Source organism: Danio rerio, chromosome 18 (genome assembly GCF_049306965.1).
Source record: "Danio rerio strain Tuebingen ecotype United States chromosome 18, GRCz12tu, whole genome shotgun sequence".
NCBI classification, from domain to species: domain Eukaryota; kingdom Metazoa; phylum Chordata; class Actinopteri; order Cypriniformes; family Danionidae; genus Danio; species Danio rerio.
Window position 1 is genome coordinate 41,825,573 of NC_133193.1, and position 20,724 is coordinate 41,846,296.

Below are 20,724 nucleotides of genomic sequence, written 5' to 3' on the forward strand. Positions count from 1 at the left end.
ATCAGTGGCAATGGCGTAGTGCAAGGTGCATAGACACATCTGTCCTATACGCCGATCCTTCCGCTCTCTTTGCTTTTCACGCTTTCCTGTCAATTCTCTCCACTGTCCTGTCTAATAAAGCTGAAAAACCCTGAAAAATTATTAAAAAGAATTATAAAAAATACCCATACGAAGTCAGTGGGGTCCAAAACTTTCAAGCTTCCTCAACCACAAATTAAGCATGACATTTCTTAAGCTGAAAAGTCTTCTGAAGTGACAGTCACTTTGTATATTGAATGTAACTGAATGTAATTAATAAGTAAAATAAGTAAACAAACATTTAAATAATATTAAATAACATCAACGAGGATTAGTTCTTGTGTATCAGATACTCAGATTTAATTTCACTGGAACACTACTCGAGTTGTGTGTATTAATGTCATGCTTATCTTTATTTATGTTTTAATTAGAAATTTTGAGGCTTTTCCCTCCATAATATGTACAAAAACATTTGATACTGTCTTCAAGACCTTAGATGTTTTGCATGAACAAAGATAGCCGCAGTGTAAGTTTGTTGCTACATTAGGATGAGAAAGTTATGACAGAATACAGATTTTTAGATCAACAGCTCCTTCAATACAGTGCAGCAGTGTCTCTTTGGCTTATTCTGATGTAGCAGACAGAATACTTATTGTAATGATCTTAACTATGGTGATGTCATGTCTAAATATTTTATTTGGCTGTCTGCAGTCAGCATGAGATTTTCCTATCGTTTCTCAAAGGTCACCAAATCCAGGAAGCCATATTCACAATTTCCTCGGGTTTGTAGACAGCCCTGAGAACACGCAGGTCTTTGTGTGTGCTCATGTTCTCGGGATAAAACTCACATTGATGCTGGGAATGGCCTGTTCTTTTGCTAGTATTATGGAATTCGGGCCTCAGGCTGGTTCTTATGGAACAGCATTTTTGCAGAATCACTAGAGCCTTGTAACAGAATGTGAATTAGCATTTTCACGAGGCTATAGAAACAGATACTCTCGATATGTTTGCAAAAATACAGATTTTGTGAAGAGGTTGTGCTACTCTTTTTTATTATTTTATTTCTGTCAGTGACATTGCTTTCTAATGTTATATTGTGTTATTCTAACACAGAAAGCTGCAGGTTTGCTGTCAGTCAATTGAGGCTGAAACAATCAAAGATCAAGATTCACAAAGTCATGTCATTCCAGTTTTACATACACTGACATATGTATACAGTGGTGTGAAAAGCCATTTTGCATGTTTATCACACTTTAATGTTTCAGATTATCATATTTTTTAATATCATGCCGAAGCATCTCAATTGGAGTCAGTTCAGGACTTTGACTAGGCCACTCCAAAGTTTCATTTTTTTTAAACAAATTTAAATATTAGTCAAAGACAAGAAAATAAAAAAAAAAACACACCATGTGGTTATTTTAGCATTGTCATCTTTGCAAAATTGTTGTAATTCAGCTACATTGTAGGGTTTTTGAGCATGATGAACCACCTTTGTAAGGTCATGCCACAGCATTCAGATTAAGACTTTGACTAGGCCAATTCAAAGTTGTCGTCTGCCTATTTTTTAAACAAATTAAAATATTAGTCAACGACTAGGAAAACAGATCATGCCATTTTGAACAAGGTTTTAACTGTTAAGAAACAACTAAATACAAGACTACATAGCCTTGTTTAAAAAATTGTTTGGCCCTTAAACTTAATAAGCGGTTGGGCCACCCTTAGCAGCAACAATTGCAATCAAGTGTTTTTAATAACTTGCAATGAGTCTGTGACTGCACCAATGAGGAATTTTGACCCAGTTATCTTTGCTGATTTGTTGTAATACAGCGACATTGTAGGTTTTTTTTAAGCATGAACGTTCTTTTTAATGTTATGCATCTCAATTGGATTCAGTTCAGGTCTTTGACTAGGCCACTCCAAAGCCTTCATTTTGTTTTTCTTGTTTTAAAGTGGATTGCTGGTGTGCTTTGAATCATTGTCTTACTGCAGAACTCAGGTTAGCTTCAGGTCAGATGGCTGGTCATTCTCTTCAATATATTTTGTTACACAGCAGAATTCATGGTTCAATTTTTCAGAGCAAGTGTTGCAGGTCCTGTAGTTACAAAACAGCCCCACACCATTTCACTACCACCACCACATTTTGCTGTTGGTGTGAAAAGACTAGAAAGAACATATCATGCCATTTTGAAATAAAGGTTTTTATTGTTTAAGAATAAACTAAATTCAAGACTACACAGCTCTGTGTGAAACAGTGTTTGCTCCTTAAACCTAATAAGCAGTTGGGCCACCCTTAGCAGCAACAATTGCAATCAAGCGTTTTTAATAACTTGCAATAAGTTTATTACAGCACTGTGGAGGACTTTTAGCCCAGTTATCTTTGCAGATTAGTTGTAATTCAGCCACATTGTAGGTTTTTTTTTTTTTACCATGAACTGCCTTTTTAAGGTAATGCCACAGCATCTAAATTGGATTCAGGTCAGGACTTTGACTAGGCCATTCCATACACTTATTATTATTTTTTCAGCCATTCAGTAGTGCACTTGTTAGAGGGCTTTGGATTATTGTCCTGTTGTAGAGCCAAAAGTTACTAAAAGACATTCTCCTTTAGATTATTTTGGTACACAGCAGAATTCATGGTTCCATTCATAACAACAATTTTCCAGAAGCTGCTTCCTGAAGCAGCAAAACAGCCCTAGACCATCATACTACCACCACCACAATTTGCTGTTGGTATGATGTTCTTTTTCTGAAATGCGGTGTTACTTTTACACCACACATATGGGACACACACCTTCCAAAAAGTTCAGCTTTTGTTTTGTAAATTGTAAATGTTTTGTAAGTGTTTTTCTAAGAATTTTGGGGATCATTACTGTGTCTTCTGGCAAATCTGAGATGAGCCTTTTTGTCCTTTTTACCTAGCAGTGGTTTTCATCTTGAAACCAGTCTTTTTCTTATGGTGGAGTCATGAACACTCACCTTAACTGAGGCAAATGAGGCCTGCAGTTGTTAGGATATTGTTGAGGGCTCTTTTGTAACTCCTGAAGGAGTTGTTGCTTTCACTGTGGTTCTCTGCAGTGCAGAAACTTTCATACGCTTTTCCAGACTGTTATGGTTTATTTATTTTCTTTGGGTCTCGGCAGGATGTCTAGCTTTTGAGGATCTTTTGGTCTACTTCATTTTGTCAGGCAGGTGCCATTTATAATTGTGAACAGGTTTAGCAGTGATTAGGCCTGGGTGTAGCCAGGGAAATGTAACTCAAGTTTGTTAAACCAGAGTTATGTTTCAACAGGGGGTGAAATAATTTTAGATTTAGTTTTCCCTTAATAATAATAGCCTTCATTCAAAAACTGCATGACATGTTTACTTTTGCTATGTTTGTCTAATATTTTACATTTTTGATGAGCTGAAGCATTAAAGTGACAAACATAGAAAAAAAAAAATCAGTTAGGGGTCAAACACTTTTTTACACACATGTGTTGTGCTTTACCAGTTGATAAATCCTCCAGATGGACTAGATTTTAAACTTCTTAAAGGGCCATGACACCCCCCTCTTTCGGTTAAAGTCTACTTCAGAATTTTTTCAAAAGATGCATGATTAATGGGCGTGGAGCTCCGTGAGCATCGGGCAGGAGTGGGCGTGGCCAGCAGGGGAGAAGGGGAGCGAATAACTGTTGTTGTCAGTTAGCTCACAAAATGAGACACAAAGAGGAGACGCATGAATTTATAGTTTACAAAGTTAAAATGCAAAGAAATGAACAGTGATTTAATGCCCTGCTACATTTGTTATTTGTAATTTCATATACAGACAACAACAATTTATATCATTATAAAGATGTGTGTTCATGTAAACACTATAAATGAGGACTTCTCCCTCAATCCCCGTATCCAGCAGACTCAGTGCAGCAGGTCTCCTGACCCGACTATTTTAACCATTAACCCTGCTGGTAATCTGGAGGATTTAGGCAAACACAGCATCACGGCGATGTGTCTGAATGTGAACGAACTCCTGATGAAAGACAGCGTCCGCCATTCTCTAATTCTCGGGCTGCTCTCCCGACAAAAATGCTTGCAGCACACACACAGCTTTGCTGTATGATCGGCCCTGACAAGATCGCGGGGGAAAAATTGCAACAAACCCTGTGGATGATGGAAACAAACGCATATGAGCCTTCATGAACGGCTAAATACTGTGCCGTGGTTTCCGTGTCTCTCAGCTCGGGCTTGACACTGGCAGGTCTGGCAGGTCTCATGAATAATTAAGCAGCCGGCTCTTCTCATAGGATAAGAAAACTCCGCTATGAATAATAATGAGAAACCGACGCGTCATCATTGCACTTGCAGTTCTGCGCTACGTCGCCGATTTTGATTCCGCCCCAAAAATCATTTTAAACCCGGAATTAAAGCTGACAGGTGCTAACATTGTCTTAACTGATGCTCAACACACACACATCTGTTAATACAAAAAAAAAGTTCTCCGGGGTGTCCTGAACCTTTAAACCCTGTCATAGTTATTTAACACTTAGTGAGCTGTCTATCAGTATGGAAACAACATATGTTGAGTTCTATTATGTAAACAAATATTTCTGTTATTAAATAATATTTTATTTTGAAACTTTGAGGATTCCGCTGTGGAGGACATATTATGATCAGATGCAGGATACATTCAGCGTGGGAACTCTCACAGTGCATTATAGGTATTTTCTCTTGAGTGTACATTGGATGTACACTCCTTATTAATGTGCATTGTGGGATTGATTAAGTATCTTGCATTGACATACATACTCTAATTTACAAGAAATTTTTGTCCAGGAATTTATTTGTGTCAGCTGTGCTCCTTGGACAAGCAGGTATTCAGCGTTATGTCACATTAAATGTAAAAACACGCAGCTGTTTAGTCACTGCGTGCATTTATGTGCTGTCAGTCAGAGGAATGCACAAAGTACTTCAGTGGTGCTTTCGAGTTCAAAGATTAACACATTCGGAAAAATATTGGTGAATTCTCAGTTGTTTGCAACAGATTTCTTAATGTAGATAAAAACTGAGCACTCCTATTATTATTCAATGAAAATATTTGATTAGGAGATCTTATTTCTCTGGTCTCTCGATCTGTTTATCTGTTTCTCTATACTGTTACACTGAAAAAAATTACGTCCGCAAAATTGTTGCTAAAATATGTTGAATTTAAACAAACAAATTAAATTTAGTAATGTTCAACTTCATTTATTTGTTTAAATTCAGCCCAAATAAATTGTTTACAACCACTAAAGGTAAAAAAGTGTAAATCCAAGGGATCATCTTTGAATCATTGTTTTCTATGTATATACTTTACATGATAAACTGGAAAAAAACTTGCGTGAATGCAGAATTCTAAAATCAACAGGGCACAGGGAGGGAAGATATAAATGAAATATGGGTAAATCAAATAAATACACAAGTACAGTTACATTGGAATGGTCTTCAAGCAGTCTGTGTTGCTCTCTATAGCAATGATGCAGCAATGATGCATATTTATCCTTTATAGGCTTTAGCATCACAAATCACATGTCCAGGTACCTTGAAAAATATATTTAAAAATGTTTTAAAATTTGTTTTTTCTAAATGTTTAAGTGACAAAGAAAAAAACACCTATTAGCAAGAATGCTGATTTTTAATATGTCAGCTGTTAGCAAAAGTAGCCTTTAGCATCACAAATCACAACTCGCTCCAACCTATTCAGCATTTACCTTGAAACATTTATTTAGAAATGTTTTAGAATTTGTGTTTTTTTAAATGTTTAAGTGGCAAACAAGCAAAAAGAAAAAAAATCTGTTGTCAAAAGCAAAAACACATTTTCATAATGTCAGCTGTTAGAAAACATAGCCTTTAGCATCGCATATCACAACATGTTCAAATTATGCAGTATTTACCTTGAAACATGTATTTAAAATGTTTTAGAATTTGTTTTCTAAAAGTTTAAGTGACAAACATGCAAAGAGAAAAAAATCTAATTAGCAAGAATGCATATTTTTGTCAGCTGTTAGCATACATAGCCTTTAGCATTGTCAAAACCAGTGAATCCAACATGGATGCCTTCATCATGTGGACATTCTATGTTGTAACTATGTTATCTCTTTTTGTTGTTGTTGTTGTTGAGATAAACAGATATGTGAATGACTCGGTTATTTATTTAAATAGCATACGAGTGATTGCCAACATGTGCACTGCATTACTAGGAGGTAAATAAGGTCTGTATGGTAAATGGAATGACATCCATGCACTAGGGAGAATCCATTCCTTTAAAGTGTAAAGTTGTTTTTTTTTAATTTTCATTTCTGTCCACTGATCGGCTCTTCAGCAAGCAGCGGTTGTGGTACATGTGTGTGTTTTGCAGAATGAAGCCATTAAATAAAGCTTCTGTTCTTGCTCATGTGACACTAGAGGGTTTAGCTGTTCTCAGAACAGCTGAGGATATAGACAAACAGTTCTCTCCGCTGACTAGAGCATCAGCCATTCGGAAGAGCGTCTCCCAGACTCAGTTGTCAATGTATAGCCTTCTGGAATCAGGGAACCAATCAGATGCATTGAACAATCCCTAGCATGGTTTATAGCTTTGGCAGAAGTAGGACGGACGTCATTTTTTTTCCCTTCAGTATGAAATAGAGCAGTTTGGGCTTTAAACATGAACCAGGAGTTGGATTTCATGTTTATTAAAGTAAGTACTGGATTTTATTTGCTTGTTGGAATCGTGTTATTTTAGTATCAACTGTAGTATTGGTTACTAAAATATTGGTTGTCTAAATTGTTTGTTGTAGTAGTTTGAGCATTGTTGTGTTGTTGCAAAAAAAACTGCATGAAAGATAAGCTACCTTCCGTTACATTCTGGTTTGAACTGGCACAAATCAAGCTTTTTATTTCATTGCTTTTGCATTTGGTGTCATCTGTATAGCTGTTCAGATTCCTTATGGATTGTTCACAGCTTAGTAAATACCTTGTATGTTGCTATTAAGGGTGTGCAAATCAGATTTATCAGTCAGAATACCAATAACAACAAGAATGCAAAAAACAATGGTTCAAACATTCTATATTAATGTTTTTGACATTTGACATCGCCTGCATATTAAAGGGATAGTTCACCTTAAAATTAATTTTTTCTCACCATTTACTCACCCTTGACTTCCAAACATCTATGAGTTCCTTTTTTCTGTTGAACACAATATAGGATATTTGAAATTAAGCTGAAAACCTGTGACGTTTAACTTTGTTTGTAGGAAGAACAAATAGTATGGCTTTAGGTTTTCAGCTTTCTTCAAAAATATTTTTTCTTTTGTTTCTACAAAAGAAATAAATTAAAAAGAGGGAAGTAATGGTGACAGAATTATCAGTTTTGGGTGAAGTATCACTTTAATATGCCTTTATTTTTCATGCACATAATATATTAATATAAAGCCTCAAGAACTTGTTGTTTTAGAACAGTGGTTCTCAAACTTTTTTCATCAAGTACCACCTCAGAAAAAAATTGTCTCTCCAAGTACCACCAAAATGAGCAGTATTGAAATACAGTAGCGTAGTAGGCCCAGTAAAGCAGCTACAACTCTGCACAGTTAAAAAAACGTGGCATATTATCTCAGAAATATAGGCTATAAGGCGGGGCAAGCATTGCAGGCTTTTTTACTTCAGCAAGTTCACATAAAAACTGTTTTAATCTGTTCCTAAGTGCTGCGTTTGGCGTTTTTAGGTGCAAAGATGCTTTCTGCATAAATGCCTCCTAAATCCTCGCACGCGGTGAGGATTTTGCAGTGAAAACAATGAAAATATATGCACTACAGTGAACTCCAACCAAACTCTCATCTCCTCCACCAGCTGTGGGAAAAGCCATTAGAACGATTTATGCAAGAAAAAAAAGTGATTGACAGGTGATCATTTGTTTGTAATTTTATTTTCGGTTTGGTTACCATGTGGGTCAGGTAGTGAAAATGGTTGGCTAAAATTCATTAATTTGTTATGAATTAATTGATATTTAACAACCACCCCACCCCCTGCCAATGACGACGATGGCATCATCCATCGCGATGTTTCACATTAGACATCGTACGATGCCAAATTGGTCAACACCGCCCAACCCTAGATTGAACATAAAACAATTAAGTTGTCCTAAAAAAAAACCCTCTCAAGAGTTGTGTTATTTTAGTTCATTTTAAATACGTAGTTTGAACAAACAGCAAACATCATTCCATGTTTAAGTCATGTTACATAGCTACAGATCACATAAACTAACAATTTAAAGCTTGACTTTTCTTGTTATGTGTGTGTGTGTGTGTGTGTGTGTGTGTATGTGTTTTTGTGTCATATTAGGACACACATCTGTATAATGACATGGGTATGACACAGGTATTACAAAAAAGAGGTGAAATATGAGGACATTGGTGACGTCTTCATTTCTCAAAAAGCTTATAAATCCTACAGGATGCGTTTAATCAGAGAGTACAGCTGCACACAGTCTCCTGTGATGGTTGGTTTTTGGGGTTGGGTGGGGTGAGGGCAATATAATATACGGTTTGAACAGTATAAAATGAATGGAAACCTATATAATGTACCCACTTTTCACAAAAACAAACATTTGTGTGTGTGTGTTTGTGTGTGTGTGTGTATTTTATATGCTTTTTATTTTAAATATTCTTGCACAATATGCTAAAGTGATTATTTTGAGACAGCCGTTTTTCTCAGGCCATGATGTCCATCATGGCAATCGCTATATTCTTGATTGTGCACTGCTGTGGTTTCCAGCTCTTTTCACTGTTCAGCAAATTTGGCCGTCTACGATGGCAGCCTGTTTTCCAACTTATACGACCTTATAGATCATTTATCACTTTCCTGAAATACAACCCATAAGAGTGTTTTCTAAAAAAGCACTCCTACTGCAAGTAAGACATAATTCATTGACCCTTTCATCTACGTGATAATTTGAGAATTGCAAAGCTCGATTGGTAGAGCATTGCATCATAGTATTGCAACAATCATGGGTTCAGTCACAGAGGAGACATACAGTAGTACAATGTGTACCTTGTATAGACTGTCAGCTGAGATCCAGAGCCTCTATCAAATGTAGGGGTCAATTTTGTGAATTGGAAATGGCTAAATTTGTCGTTAAGGGACCATCTAATAAGTCTCAAGTGACCATGTGTAATTTTGTGACAGAACATGCAACATGACACTATCATCATGTCCTTTATATCCATCAGAAATGTCAAGGACTTGATTAAAAAATCCACCATGGTCCATATTTTTGAAAGTCTCCAAATTGGGTTTTGGATAATTAAAAAACATGTTTGCATAATTAAATAAACATTTATCACAAAAGACAAAAAAATATTGCGCATATATTAATATGTAATATAAATGAGGTAAAAAATGTTGAGTTCCACACAATCAATTTGTGTTGGGACGACATGAAATAATTAAGTTAGTTTAGCTTATTAGTTTTTACAAGTTTAAGTGGATTGAACAAATCAATTAAGTATTCCCCTCAAAACCTCTAGAGTTGTGTTTTTTCTATGGAGACAGATTAGACTCAATAATAATTCACGCAAAAGACACGATGTACACATGCGTAGCCAAATTCATGTGCATAAAATATGTATTTTTATTCACAAAAAATTTTCACGTGCACAAAATAAAAATACATTTTCATAAAATAAGTTTCACAAATGCAAAACACCATTTGCAAATGTATAAGAGTGTACAAAAAGTTTTGAATGTTTAAAACTTGCGAGTTCATCCTGAATGAGAATGTGCAAATCCTCTTTCACGTACGACTCCCCCTGGATACGTGTGTGTGTATTATTGAGACTTTCCTGCCAGAGTCTAGGCAAGTCGTACCTTTCAGCCAATCAGATGAGAGCTGTAGTCAATGACACCAACTCTGTGCTTCATTTGCGCAGACTGTTTCTCTCCAGCATGGCGAACGGAGAAAGCAGCAGTCGCAGTCGCACTTTTTTTATTTATTTAATTATTTGTCCATAGCCTCACTCTTTTTATCCATTATTTTGCCGGAGCTCCGCTTTTCTTATTTATTGTCTCGCAGCCCTATGAGCAACATGTATCCTGCAGGGTAATCATAAGTATAATTCCGGCCATGTCTGAGTTGCAGAGCCATTGTGGTCCAGTGGTTAGCTCGTTGGGTTAGCTCATTTCAGTTTCTAATGACACTATCACGTCTTTTTCAAGAAAACAGCTGCTTTAGAACTTCATATGTTCAACAACTTTACAGTTTTATATGTCTTAACAATAAAAATGAAAAGAAAAAAGATAGCATCGTAGGTGAGGTTTGAACACGGGTCTCAAGGAATGGTAACTCAACGTGCTAACCACTGGACCACAATGGCGCTGCATTGCTAGCGTGGCCGGAATGATACTTATGATTACCCTGCAGGATACATGTTGCTCATTTATTGTCTCTGCGAGACAATACATAAGAAAAGCGGAGCTGCTTCAAAATAATAGATAAAAAGAGTGAGGATATGGTCAAATAAATAAATAAATTTAAAAAAAGTGTGACTGCTGCTTTCTCCGTTCGCCATGCTGGAGAGGAACAGTCTGCGCAAAAGAGGTGCAGAGTTGGTTTCATTGAATACAGCTCTCATCTGATTGGCTGAAAGGTACGAGTAGTCCTGACTCTGGCAGGAAAGTCTCAATAATACACACACATGTATCCAGGGGGAGTCGTACGTGAAAGAGGATTTGCACATTCTCATTCAGGATGAACTCACAAGTTTTAAACATTCAAAACTTTTTGTACACTCTAATATATTTGCAAATGGTGTTTTGCATTTGTGAAATGTATTTTATGAAAATGTATTTTTATTTTAAGCACGTGAATTTGGTTTTATGCATGTGAATTTGGCTATGCATGTGTACATCATGTCTTTTGCGTGAATTTCTTTTGAGACTAGTCTGGATTCATATTTTTCAGCTTATTTTAAATATATAGTTGAAACAAAGAGCAAATGTAATTGTTTGAGTGGGTCAAACACTTAATGAATCACTAATAAATACAAAATATTTAACAGTTGCTTATCAGAACAGTGCTCTGCTCAGTGAAAAATTAGAAATCTCATATAATGCCATTTTATTGTCTGTGTGTGAATATTGCGTTTCCATTAAATGTGACTGAATTAAATATTTCGTTGTTGCGTTTGGATGACATCCTGTCTTTTGCAGTGGTAAATGATCAGGATGCTTGTTTACACTAGGGATGATCAAAATAACCGATTCACTGTTATCCGAAAGGGTGTGTTTTTATCCGATTAATGGTATCAGTTATCAGTTCGCTGCATAAAGTGAAAGCGCGGTGGTGTTTGAAGGTGTCAGATGCGGAGCACAGACACTCATGATTCCGGTGATCATTAATAATATAATAACACTAATACTGAAACGGTTAGGCGTTTTATAATGACCAAAACAACATTTCAGATGTTTTACAGTGTGCTCAGCCTGCTGGTTTGTCCAGTCACATTCATTTTCGTCATCACATGATCTCTTTTAACAAAATCATATGACCTTTTTTAATGTGCATGCTGGAGTTTGTGCAGTAAAAAGTGTTTCCATCGTAGTTTATATCTTTTCTTACCGAAAAAAAGTTTATCCCACTCAGTTATGCGCATATGTTTTTTTATGCGCATTTTTAAAATTTGTGAAAACATTTTCATGGTATTTCCATCAACTGTTTATTTATGCGCATATGCAAAATGCGCATAGAAATAGGTGGATCAAAACATAGCTACTGTATTTCATCACATGCAGCACACTAGGCATGGGACGATAACCGTTTTCAAGGTGTACCGCGGTTTGAAAAAGTCAAGATTTTAAAAGCAATACTGTCCTAAGGTATGTGTAAAAAAATTTTATTTACTTTTTAAAACGTTTTTTTAGGACAACCGTATCTCCAGTAGAAACTATATGCAAAGATGTTGTTTTAAATTGTAAAAAAAATAAATTTTTGAAACAAATGAAGACAGCAGAAGTCAATGCTTAATTTCCATTATCCAGCCTGACATGTTTACTGCTCCAAAATATTATAAATGTTTCTCAAAATAAAATATATTGTGTTCTATTTTAAGCCTTTAAAAATTATTAAATTCACTGAAATATGATGTTGTGGCTCCTAAATACTTTTCAACAGGTCTTAATTTTCAGTAATTGTCCATGCAAAGCTATGGCCAATCTGTAGAACTGGCGAATCCATCTAAAAAAGTTTAACAAAGTAACATTTATTGACTATTTTACAATATGGTTTAATTGTCTTCCTTACATCCTCACAATAACATTTGTTTAAAAGTTCTCCATGTTTTGATGCATAAATTTATGTTGTGCATAAATTTTGTTTATTATCGCTTTTAAAACATGTATTTTTTAAAAAAGAAGGCTATGCCAATAAAAATATTTTTGTATATAACTAGAGTTTGCATGTTTTGACATATTATTTAAAATATGTGGCTAAGAAATAACAGAATTTTCATTTTAATGGTGCAAGTAAAGAAAAAAAAAACATTGGAAACTTATTAGCGTTTTGCTATGTGAAAGTCTGAAATTTCATTAATAATGGTCTCAAAAAGGTCTTAAAAAGTCTTAAATCTGGCGTGATGAAACCTGCAGAAGCCCTGTTTTTAGCCAGACATTAAAAATAATATATTTTAGACTAGTATTCACAATACCATCAAGCCGTGAAACTGCGATATTTTTATCCAAGGTTATCACATCATCAGAATCTTATACTGGCCCGTGTCTATAGCTCACACATAAACTGCAGGTTAGACGAAGAAAATGAAAGTACAGAAGCTCTGAGGTAAAATCATATCTTTAAACTAATGAGTTCTATTAGTTGAAAGAGGTTTGTGATATAACAATTACATCGGAGCATTAATTAAATGCATATTTTCCGTGAAGTATTTTTTCCGAGGTAGCCTGCTATTTAATTTAATGGAAGAAAAATAAAACATGATTGGAAAAAACAGCCTATGCCAGTTTAAAATGATTCAGTCAGCATTTTCATTTTGTAATCTCCAGTTGTAATTTACGTGGAAGATATCTAAAGCAGGCCTTTTTATTTTATTGGTTTTATTTAGCTTATTCTTTGTTTATTCTTAGTGCTTAAAGATGTTCTGTTGTTATGTTCTGTTGTTAATATATTTGCATGTTGAAGTAAATCGGTATTTTAAAATGCAATATTTAATGCGTTAGACACAAAATAGACACATCAATGATTTTTTTAATCAAATATTAATTTAATGTTAATTTGATAAGTTAACGGTTAATATTCGGTTAACGAGCGGGGTTTGTCGGTTAGCAAAATTAACCGAAATGAGCATCTCTCGTTTTCACTGTTCCTTGCCCTACAAACTCCAGAGTAACCTGGCATTGGAATGTTTGGAGGAACTGTAAACAAGTGCAGCATAGTTATTTTTCTTTTGTAAATAACAGATTTAGTGGGATTTCAGGCATTTTTGGCAAGTGTATTTGAGAGCTGGTCAGTAGTAGCAGTGAGGCGGGTGAAGGGAGTCTCTGGGAAAATGCAGGCAGCAGATTTTCACATGAGTATTTGTCATGTGATGATCTGTTCTGCTCTCGCTCTCTCACTTTCCTCTTGTTTTCTCCTTTAAACTTCGAGGTCAAAGCACAGGGCGTCATGTAACACTTAAAGAGATACTTCATATATAAAGATCCGAATGTCTGAGCTACTTTTTTCCCCCATATAAAGCAAATGAACTAAACTTCTGAACTAAACAAGAAAAACAAATTCATGTTTTTTTTTTAACAACTTTAATGTTCAATCCACTTAAATTTGTGAAAACGAATGGATTTGTGTTGGGACAACATGAAGAAGTTGTGTGAAACCCAGCATTTTTCAAAGTGAAGGTCACTGGTTTGAATCCCAGCTGGGCCAGTTGGCATTTCTGTGTGGAGTTCGCAGGTTCTCCCCATGTTCGCGTGAGTTTCCTCTGGGTGTTTCGGTTTCTCCCACAGTCCAAAGACGTACACCATAAGTGAATTGGATTAACAAAATTGTCTGTATAGTGAATGAATTTGCGTGTGTGTGTGTGTTTTTGTGAATGAGAGTGTATGGGTGTTTTCCAGTGATGGGTTGCAACTGAAAGAGCATTCGCCACAAAAAAAAAATTCAGTGTGTGATATATACATTGACCATCAGAGGGGTGAAACTTTTTTGGTTATGTTAGTTTGTGTAATACATCCTTCAGTCATTTATGTATTTATTTAAATTACATCTAATTTAATAATGAAACATATTTGTTTTCGGTGCTTTGAGATCTATTTAGTGTATTATGACCTACATAGCGCCTAATTTGACTTTACTTTCAGGCTGTATGTAGAAACAAACACCTTTTTTATGAGAAAACTTGTGAAGTCTTACCGTGTCTATCAGTGCTCTAAATCTGCAGTTTCAAACTGTTTAATGAATTTTCTTTCTCGCATAGACTGATTAGCATAATTATGCATTCACAATGGTATGAAGCATAATAAGGGTGGTTAAATGTATATTCATATTATTTTAATTATTAGCGTTAATATTTAAAATACAGCTCAGAGCAAACTATCAGTATTAAAGGGCTGAACCCCCTATACATCTTGCTTGCATGTCCTTCAGGTGGAAACCCCCCAAACCCCCCTGTAATCTGCACCTTGCTGTAAATGGTGGTTCATTGTAAAAAGCAATTAGTTACTTTACTTTAAATAAGGAAACTGAGTTGCTTTTGAAGAGATTTGTTGACTTTAAAAAAGTGTGTAAATATGTTGCTTTGTTATCAAATAAATGAATTATGAGCAAAATTATAAGTCAATTATTAAGTCAGCTTAACAGTTCTAACACCTATATCCTATTTTTTCTTTTTATTAAAATGATTACTATTTTCATTAATTTATTATTTATTTTTATGCTATTGTTGTATTATTATTATTATTATTATTATTATTATTATTATTATTATTTTCATGTTATCTTATGTATGTATGTATGGTTTTGTGTATGTATGTATGTATGTATGTATGTATGTATGTATGTATGTGTGTGTATATATATTAGGGCTGCTCGATTATTGGATAAAATCATAATCACGATTATTTTGGTCATAATTGTAATCACGATTATTCAAAACGATTATCAGTAGAAGTCAAAATGATTCGTCCTTCTGTGAATTTATTTTTATATATAAATATTTCCCAATTGATGTTTAACAGAGTTTTTTTTTTACAGTATTTCCTATAATATTTTTTTCTTCTGGAGAAAGGCTTATTTGTTTTGTTTCAGCTAGAATAAAAGCAGGTTTGAAAATTTTGAAACCTATTTTAATAGCTCGATATTATTAGCCCCTTTAAGCAATAAATATGTTTGATTGTCTGCAGAAGAAACTACTGTTATACAATGACTTGTCTATTTACCCTAATTAAGCCTTTGAATGTCACTGTAAGCTGAATATCTTGAAAAACATCTAGTAAAATATAATGTACTGTCATCATAGCAAAGATAAAAGAAATCAGTTTTTAGAAATGAGTTATTAAATCTGTTGTTTAAACTGTGCTTTAAGCATCTTCACTGTATTTTTGATTTTATTATTGATTAATAATAAAAACAGCAGCAGCAGGAATATTGCCCGCTGTCACTTTAAGAATAGTGCGGCTCTGATACGGTTTCTCTTTCTCGTGTCTTTTGATTCTCAACTTGTTTGTTTATTACTCAAATGAGGGTTAATATGAATAATCACTAAACACCACGCTCTGACACAAATGTGCATGTATTTGACCATTAAAGCGCTCACATTAAGATCCCGTTAGAAGTGTGTGCGCTCTGCTGTCCGAGGCTAAGCGCGGCGTGCGTGCAAACACACACACACGCTACCTGTCCGAGGCTAAATGCGGCGCACACACACAACAGCATGTGCTCTTTTGCACTTTTAAAAATATGAATGATGCGCATCCCGTGCTGCAAAAGTTACATTACAGCACATGCTTTTACTCATTTTCCCGTGGAACTGAGCTTTGCAGAGGCAGAGTTTTCACACGTGTACAACTGGAAAGGGGGCGGTAATGAAATAATCGTTTATCTCGATTAATGGTTTTTCATAATCGTTAAAAACCAAAATCGAATTCGGATTTTCGATTGATTGCACAGCCCTAATATATACATACATACATACATACATACATACATACATATATATATATATGTGTGTGTATGTGTGTGTGTGTGTGTGTGTGTGTGTGTGTGTGTGTGTGTGTGTGTGTGTGTGTGATATTTTACCTTATTTTAAATACACTTATTTAGTGTATAATTATGTTCATGCTATCAGAAAGGATTTTGTGGTAGGCAGCAGATGGACACAAATATAAAGGAATATAAATAAAATAGCGGATGCTGAAATACTTGTCAATTTGAGTTTTAGCAATTCAAGGCAGAAGTATAGAAATATTTAGCCTTTGTCATTGTAATAAAATAACAATGTTAGACTGAAATATACACACATTTTAAGAAAAGTCAGGGTAGTATACAGGTATATGCCAAAATATTCAAATATCAAGTGAAAGTTTATTAATTTCAATAATTTGTTTAAAAAAGTTCACTACACACAACTTTATTCACACGTCTTTTATGTGATTCTCCAGTTTTGCCAGTTAATTTGTAGTTTTGGATGGAAACATAGCTATTTTGACCATTTTTAAAGGTGCAATAGGAGATGATGCACACCACACTGAACTGAGCTAAACTGAACTGAACTTAAACACTAAAAACTGAACTACCCTGATCCAGTTACTATGACCATTTATGTGAAGCTGCTTTGACACAATCTACATTGTAAAAGCGCTATACAAATAAAGCTGAACTGAATTGAATGCTAAAATGCTAACATTAGCCTGATAGCACTGAAAGTCAGCATTCCATCCTACAAAGCCACAACTCCTGAAAGCACACTTCCAAAAGAAGGATGTTTGTTGATGCTTGCCTACCATTTTCTTTCTTAATCATGTTAGTGAATTTACAGATGACGAAATTGTTTCTGCAGACAGGATTTGTAGAGGTATGCAATTGTATATTCTGCCTGTCAAAGTAGCACAGCCTATTATAATTGTTTTTGATTGGACAAACTTTTCTTGGTCCTACACCTTGCACAGAATATTAAAGTACATATAAATACATTTGGACCACTTAATTTAATGACTGCTATCAGGATTAGGGCTGCGCCATATTGGAAAAATCTGATATTGCGATATTTTGTTTTGCTGGGATAAGAAGTCAGAATTATTGTTAATATTATTCTCCAATTTCTGTTTAATGAAGAGAAGATTTTTACTAACACATTTATAAAATTAATAGTTTTAATAACTCATTTCTAATAACTGATTTATTTTATCTTTGCCAAGATTACAGTAAATAATATTTTACTAGATATTTTTAAGACACTTCTATGCAGCTTAAAGTAACATTTAAAGGCCTAACTAGGTTTATTAGGTTAACTCGGCAGGTTAGTGTAATTAGGCAAGTTATTGTATAACGATGATTTGTTCTGACTATCGAGAAAAAAATAATAGCTTAAAGGGGCTAATAATTTTGTCCTTTAAATGGTGTTTACAAAATTAAAAACTGCTTCTAGCTGAAATAAAGGAAATCAGACTTTCTCCAGAAGTAAAAAGGTTATCAGTCATACTGTGAAAAACTTCAACTGTATATTGTGATATGAATATAATTACACCAGATGATCTGATTAAGCTCTATTAGGAAAGATTTCATTAATTTGGATCGACTGGGATGATCAAGTCTTTTTATAGGCAGTGCATCTGCATAAATCCTAATAAATTACAAGCAAAATAAATAAACTGTGTTTTCTGGGGTGGAAATTCAAAATGAAACAAATGAAAGCTTGAAATATTTCACTTTGTGTCGAGTGAACTAATAAAACACATACATTTCACTTTTTGAAACAAGTTATTAAAAAAATTGATTTTCTCTCGATATTCAAATTCAAATTTTTTTAGCACATACCTGTAGTAAGGTATGTGGATTTTATTTCATCCAAGTTATTCAATGACCTAAATTTAATAGCTGATTGTCTTCAGAAACTGTTTAAAAGTCCTTTGACCTCCTGATTAGGGCTGAACAATAGATTGTTTGAGCATTAATATTGCAATGTGTGTATCTACAATAGTCACATTGCAGTATTACATTATTTATCAAAGATAAAAATATTATTAAATACATATTTATTATTTCTACAATGCTGGCCATGTTATTTTACATTTGTTTGTTCAATTTCTGTACTTGAATACTCAACTCATCTGCTAGTTCGCTTGAGTGTGCGCATCGAATGTGACGTCATTGCGGAGTTTGCGGAGGTTCGCTTTGGGTGCACCCGGCATAATTTCGGCCGGCGGAGCACATGTTTATTTATTTTTTTAAATCGAGTAAACAGTGCATGCGGTGCCACGTTTGATTTGAGTTGAGTATGGATCACTTTGAAGAGATTTTGTCTGAAACGGGTACGACTGTGCAGACATCTTTATGATCCGTGATCATAGAGATAACCAGATGACCAATAATTATTTGCTAGAAATTGCAAAAGCCGTGGAAAAGGAGGAACGTTTTTGTTAAAAATTTTAGAAAAGTCTGAGGGATAAATTTGTTAAAACCAAAAGAGGCCATGGCAAAAGTGGAGACCCAGGTACACAATTCCAGAAATATGTTTTTCATTTATACGTTTTACACTGATGTATGTGTTACAATTTTGAATTTAAAACAATTTAATATCAAAACTATAATGGAGCTACAAATTATTTCTTTGATAATTGATTTTTGATAATTTGATAATTGGACCATTATTGCCTTTTTAGCTTAAGTAGAGGACAGAAACTACCCAGACAGTAATGTGTGAATTGTGGAGCGGGCTAAATAAAAAAAAGATATATATAAAAAAAAATCTGTATTTTTTATTAAGTGTACTTTTTATGCTTTTATTCTTGCCATAATACAAATATGTATTTGTAGAGCAATCCATGTTCTCTTGTCATTAATTTTTAATAAACTTTAATAGGTAGAACTGTCCGAGATATGAACAAATGCAAGTGATGCATCGAAGTTTGTTTTATATAAAAATCTTGAATGTTTATAAAAATTCTCATAATCATTAAAATAATTTATAAAAACAATAAAGATAATTAGCTTAAAAGCATTGAATGCTATTAATGATATGAAGTAGTTGCAAAAACTTTCTACTTCTCTGTTTATCCGTCTGTGTAACGGGGAGACTGACACGGAGGGATCCATTTTGCAGTATTTATTAGACACAGTCAAACACAAACATCAAACACGCACTAAAGTGCGAACACACATCAACAGTAATCAATAGAGGTCGTGGGGCTGGCGGCTGACAGACACAGAGTGATTTACCAGGCATAGATCAGTGGCAGGTGGCGTGGTTCAGAATCCTTAAGACAGGCGTGGGTCGAGGGCAGGCAGCGTGGTTCAGAGTCTGTGTATCAAGCAAGGGTCGTGGGCAGGCAGAAGACAACTCAAGAGTCAGAAACAGTCTGGGGTTATGCACAGGAGATCAGGCAGGAAAGAATGCTCAGTAATGCTGGCCGGGGCTAAACAAGACTTCGCACTGAACTGTGGTTAAAGTGTGGCTTATATAGGTGGCTTGGGTCATTACCGTGATTCAGATCAAGTGTGTACAATCAGTCTATGTGGATGATGTAATGCTAGAAGTCCGGGGATGGCGGCCTCTGCTGGCCCGCGAGGGGAATGACTGGGACCGAGTCGGTGACACCTCGGCTGAGAAGCCTCGTCCATCTCACGAGATGTGTGTGTGTGTGCTGTCAGCGGAGGTGCGCGATGTGGGGCCAGGCGAAAGTATAAATCCAACTTTGGACTCTCCAGAAAACTGTATTTATTTTGCTTGTTATTTATTAGGATTTCTGCACATGTACTGCCTAGTAAAAGACTTGATCATCTCAGTTGATCTAAATTAATGAAATCTTTCCAAACAGAGCTTATTCAAATCATCTGGTGTGATTGTATTTATATCGCAATGTATATACCAGCAAAGCAAAATATTGCAATGTCAGATTTTTCCAATATGGCGCAGCCCTAATCCTGATAGCAGTCATTAAATTAAGTGGTCCAAATGTATTTATATGTACTTTAATATTCTGTGCAAGGTGTAGGACCAAGAAAAGTTCGTCCAATCAAAACGCTTGGCCCAAACATTAAAATAGGCTGTCCTAATTTGACAACCAGAATATACAATTCCATACTTCTACATATCCTGTCTGCAGACACAATTTCGTCATCTGTAAGTTCACTAACATGATTCAGACAAAAAATGGCAGGTAAACATCAACAAACATCCTTTATTTAAGTTTAATATTGCAGTTGCTAACTTTACATCAAAGTTTTCTCTCTGGTGAATGTTACGATAATGTATTGTAGTGATGTTGTCTAGTGCGCTTTCAGGAGTTGTGGCTTTGTAGGGTGCAACATAGGCTTTTAGTGCTTTCAGGCTAATGTTAGCATTTTAGCATCATCTCCTATTGCAGCTTTAAAAATAGTCAAAATGACTGCCTCTGTAGTTCCAGTGTTATAGTTGCTTTAATTCTGATTATCCAACGATTTTAAAAGAGTAATAAAATAGTAATGTAACCTCTGCAGTGTGTTTAACCGAATCGCTC

The 20,724-nt window shown here is 35.0% G+C and overlaps 1 protein-coding gene across 12 annotated transcripts in view; it reads left to right on the forward strand.

Annotated features, from left to right (window-relative positions):
- myo5aa (myosin VAa) overlaps positions 1–20,724 on the forward strand; it is a 154,671-nt gene that overhangs the window by 3,570 nt on the left and 130,377 nt on the right. For 6 of the 12 annotated variants that reach the window (XM_068214928.2, XM_068214931.2, XM_073930020.1 and 3 more), the window contains exon 1: positions 6,495–6,709. The exons of the other annotated variants lie outside the window; for them this stretch is intronic. In XM_068214928.2, coding sequence (XP_068071029.2) covers positions 6,677–6,709 — 33 coding nt within the window. In that variant the 5' untranslated portion in view covers positions 6,495–6,676. Of the gene's footprint in view, positions 1–6,494; positions 6,710–20,724 lie in introns of those variants that run through there. 12 annotated transcript variants of the gene reach the window in all.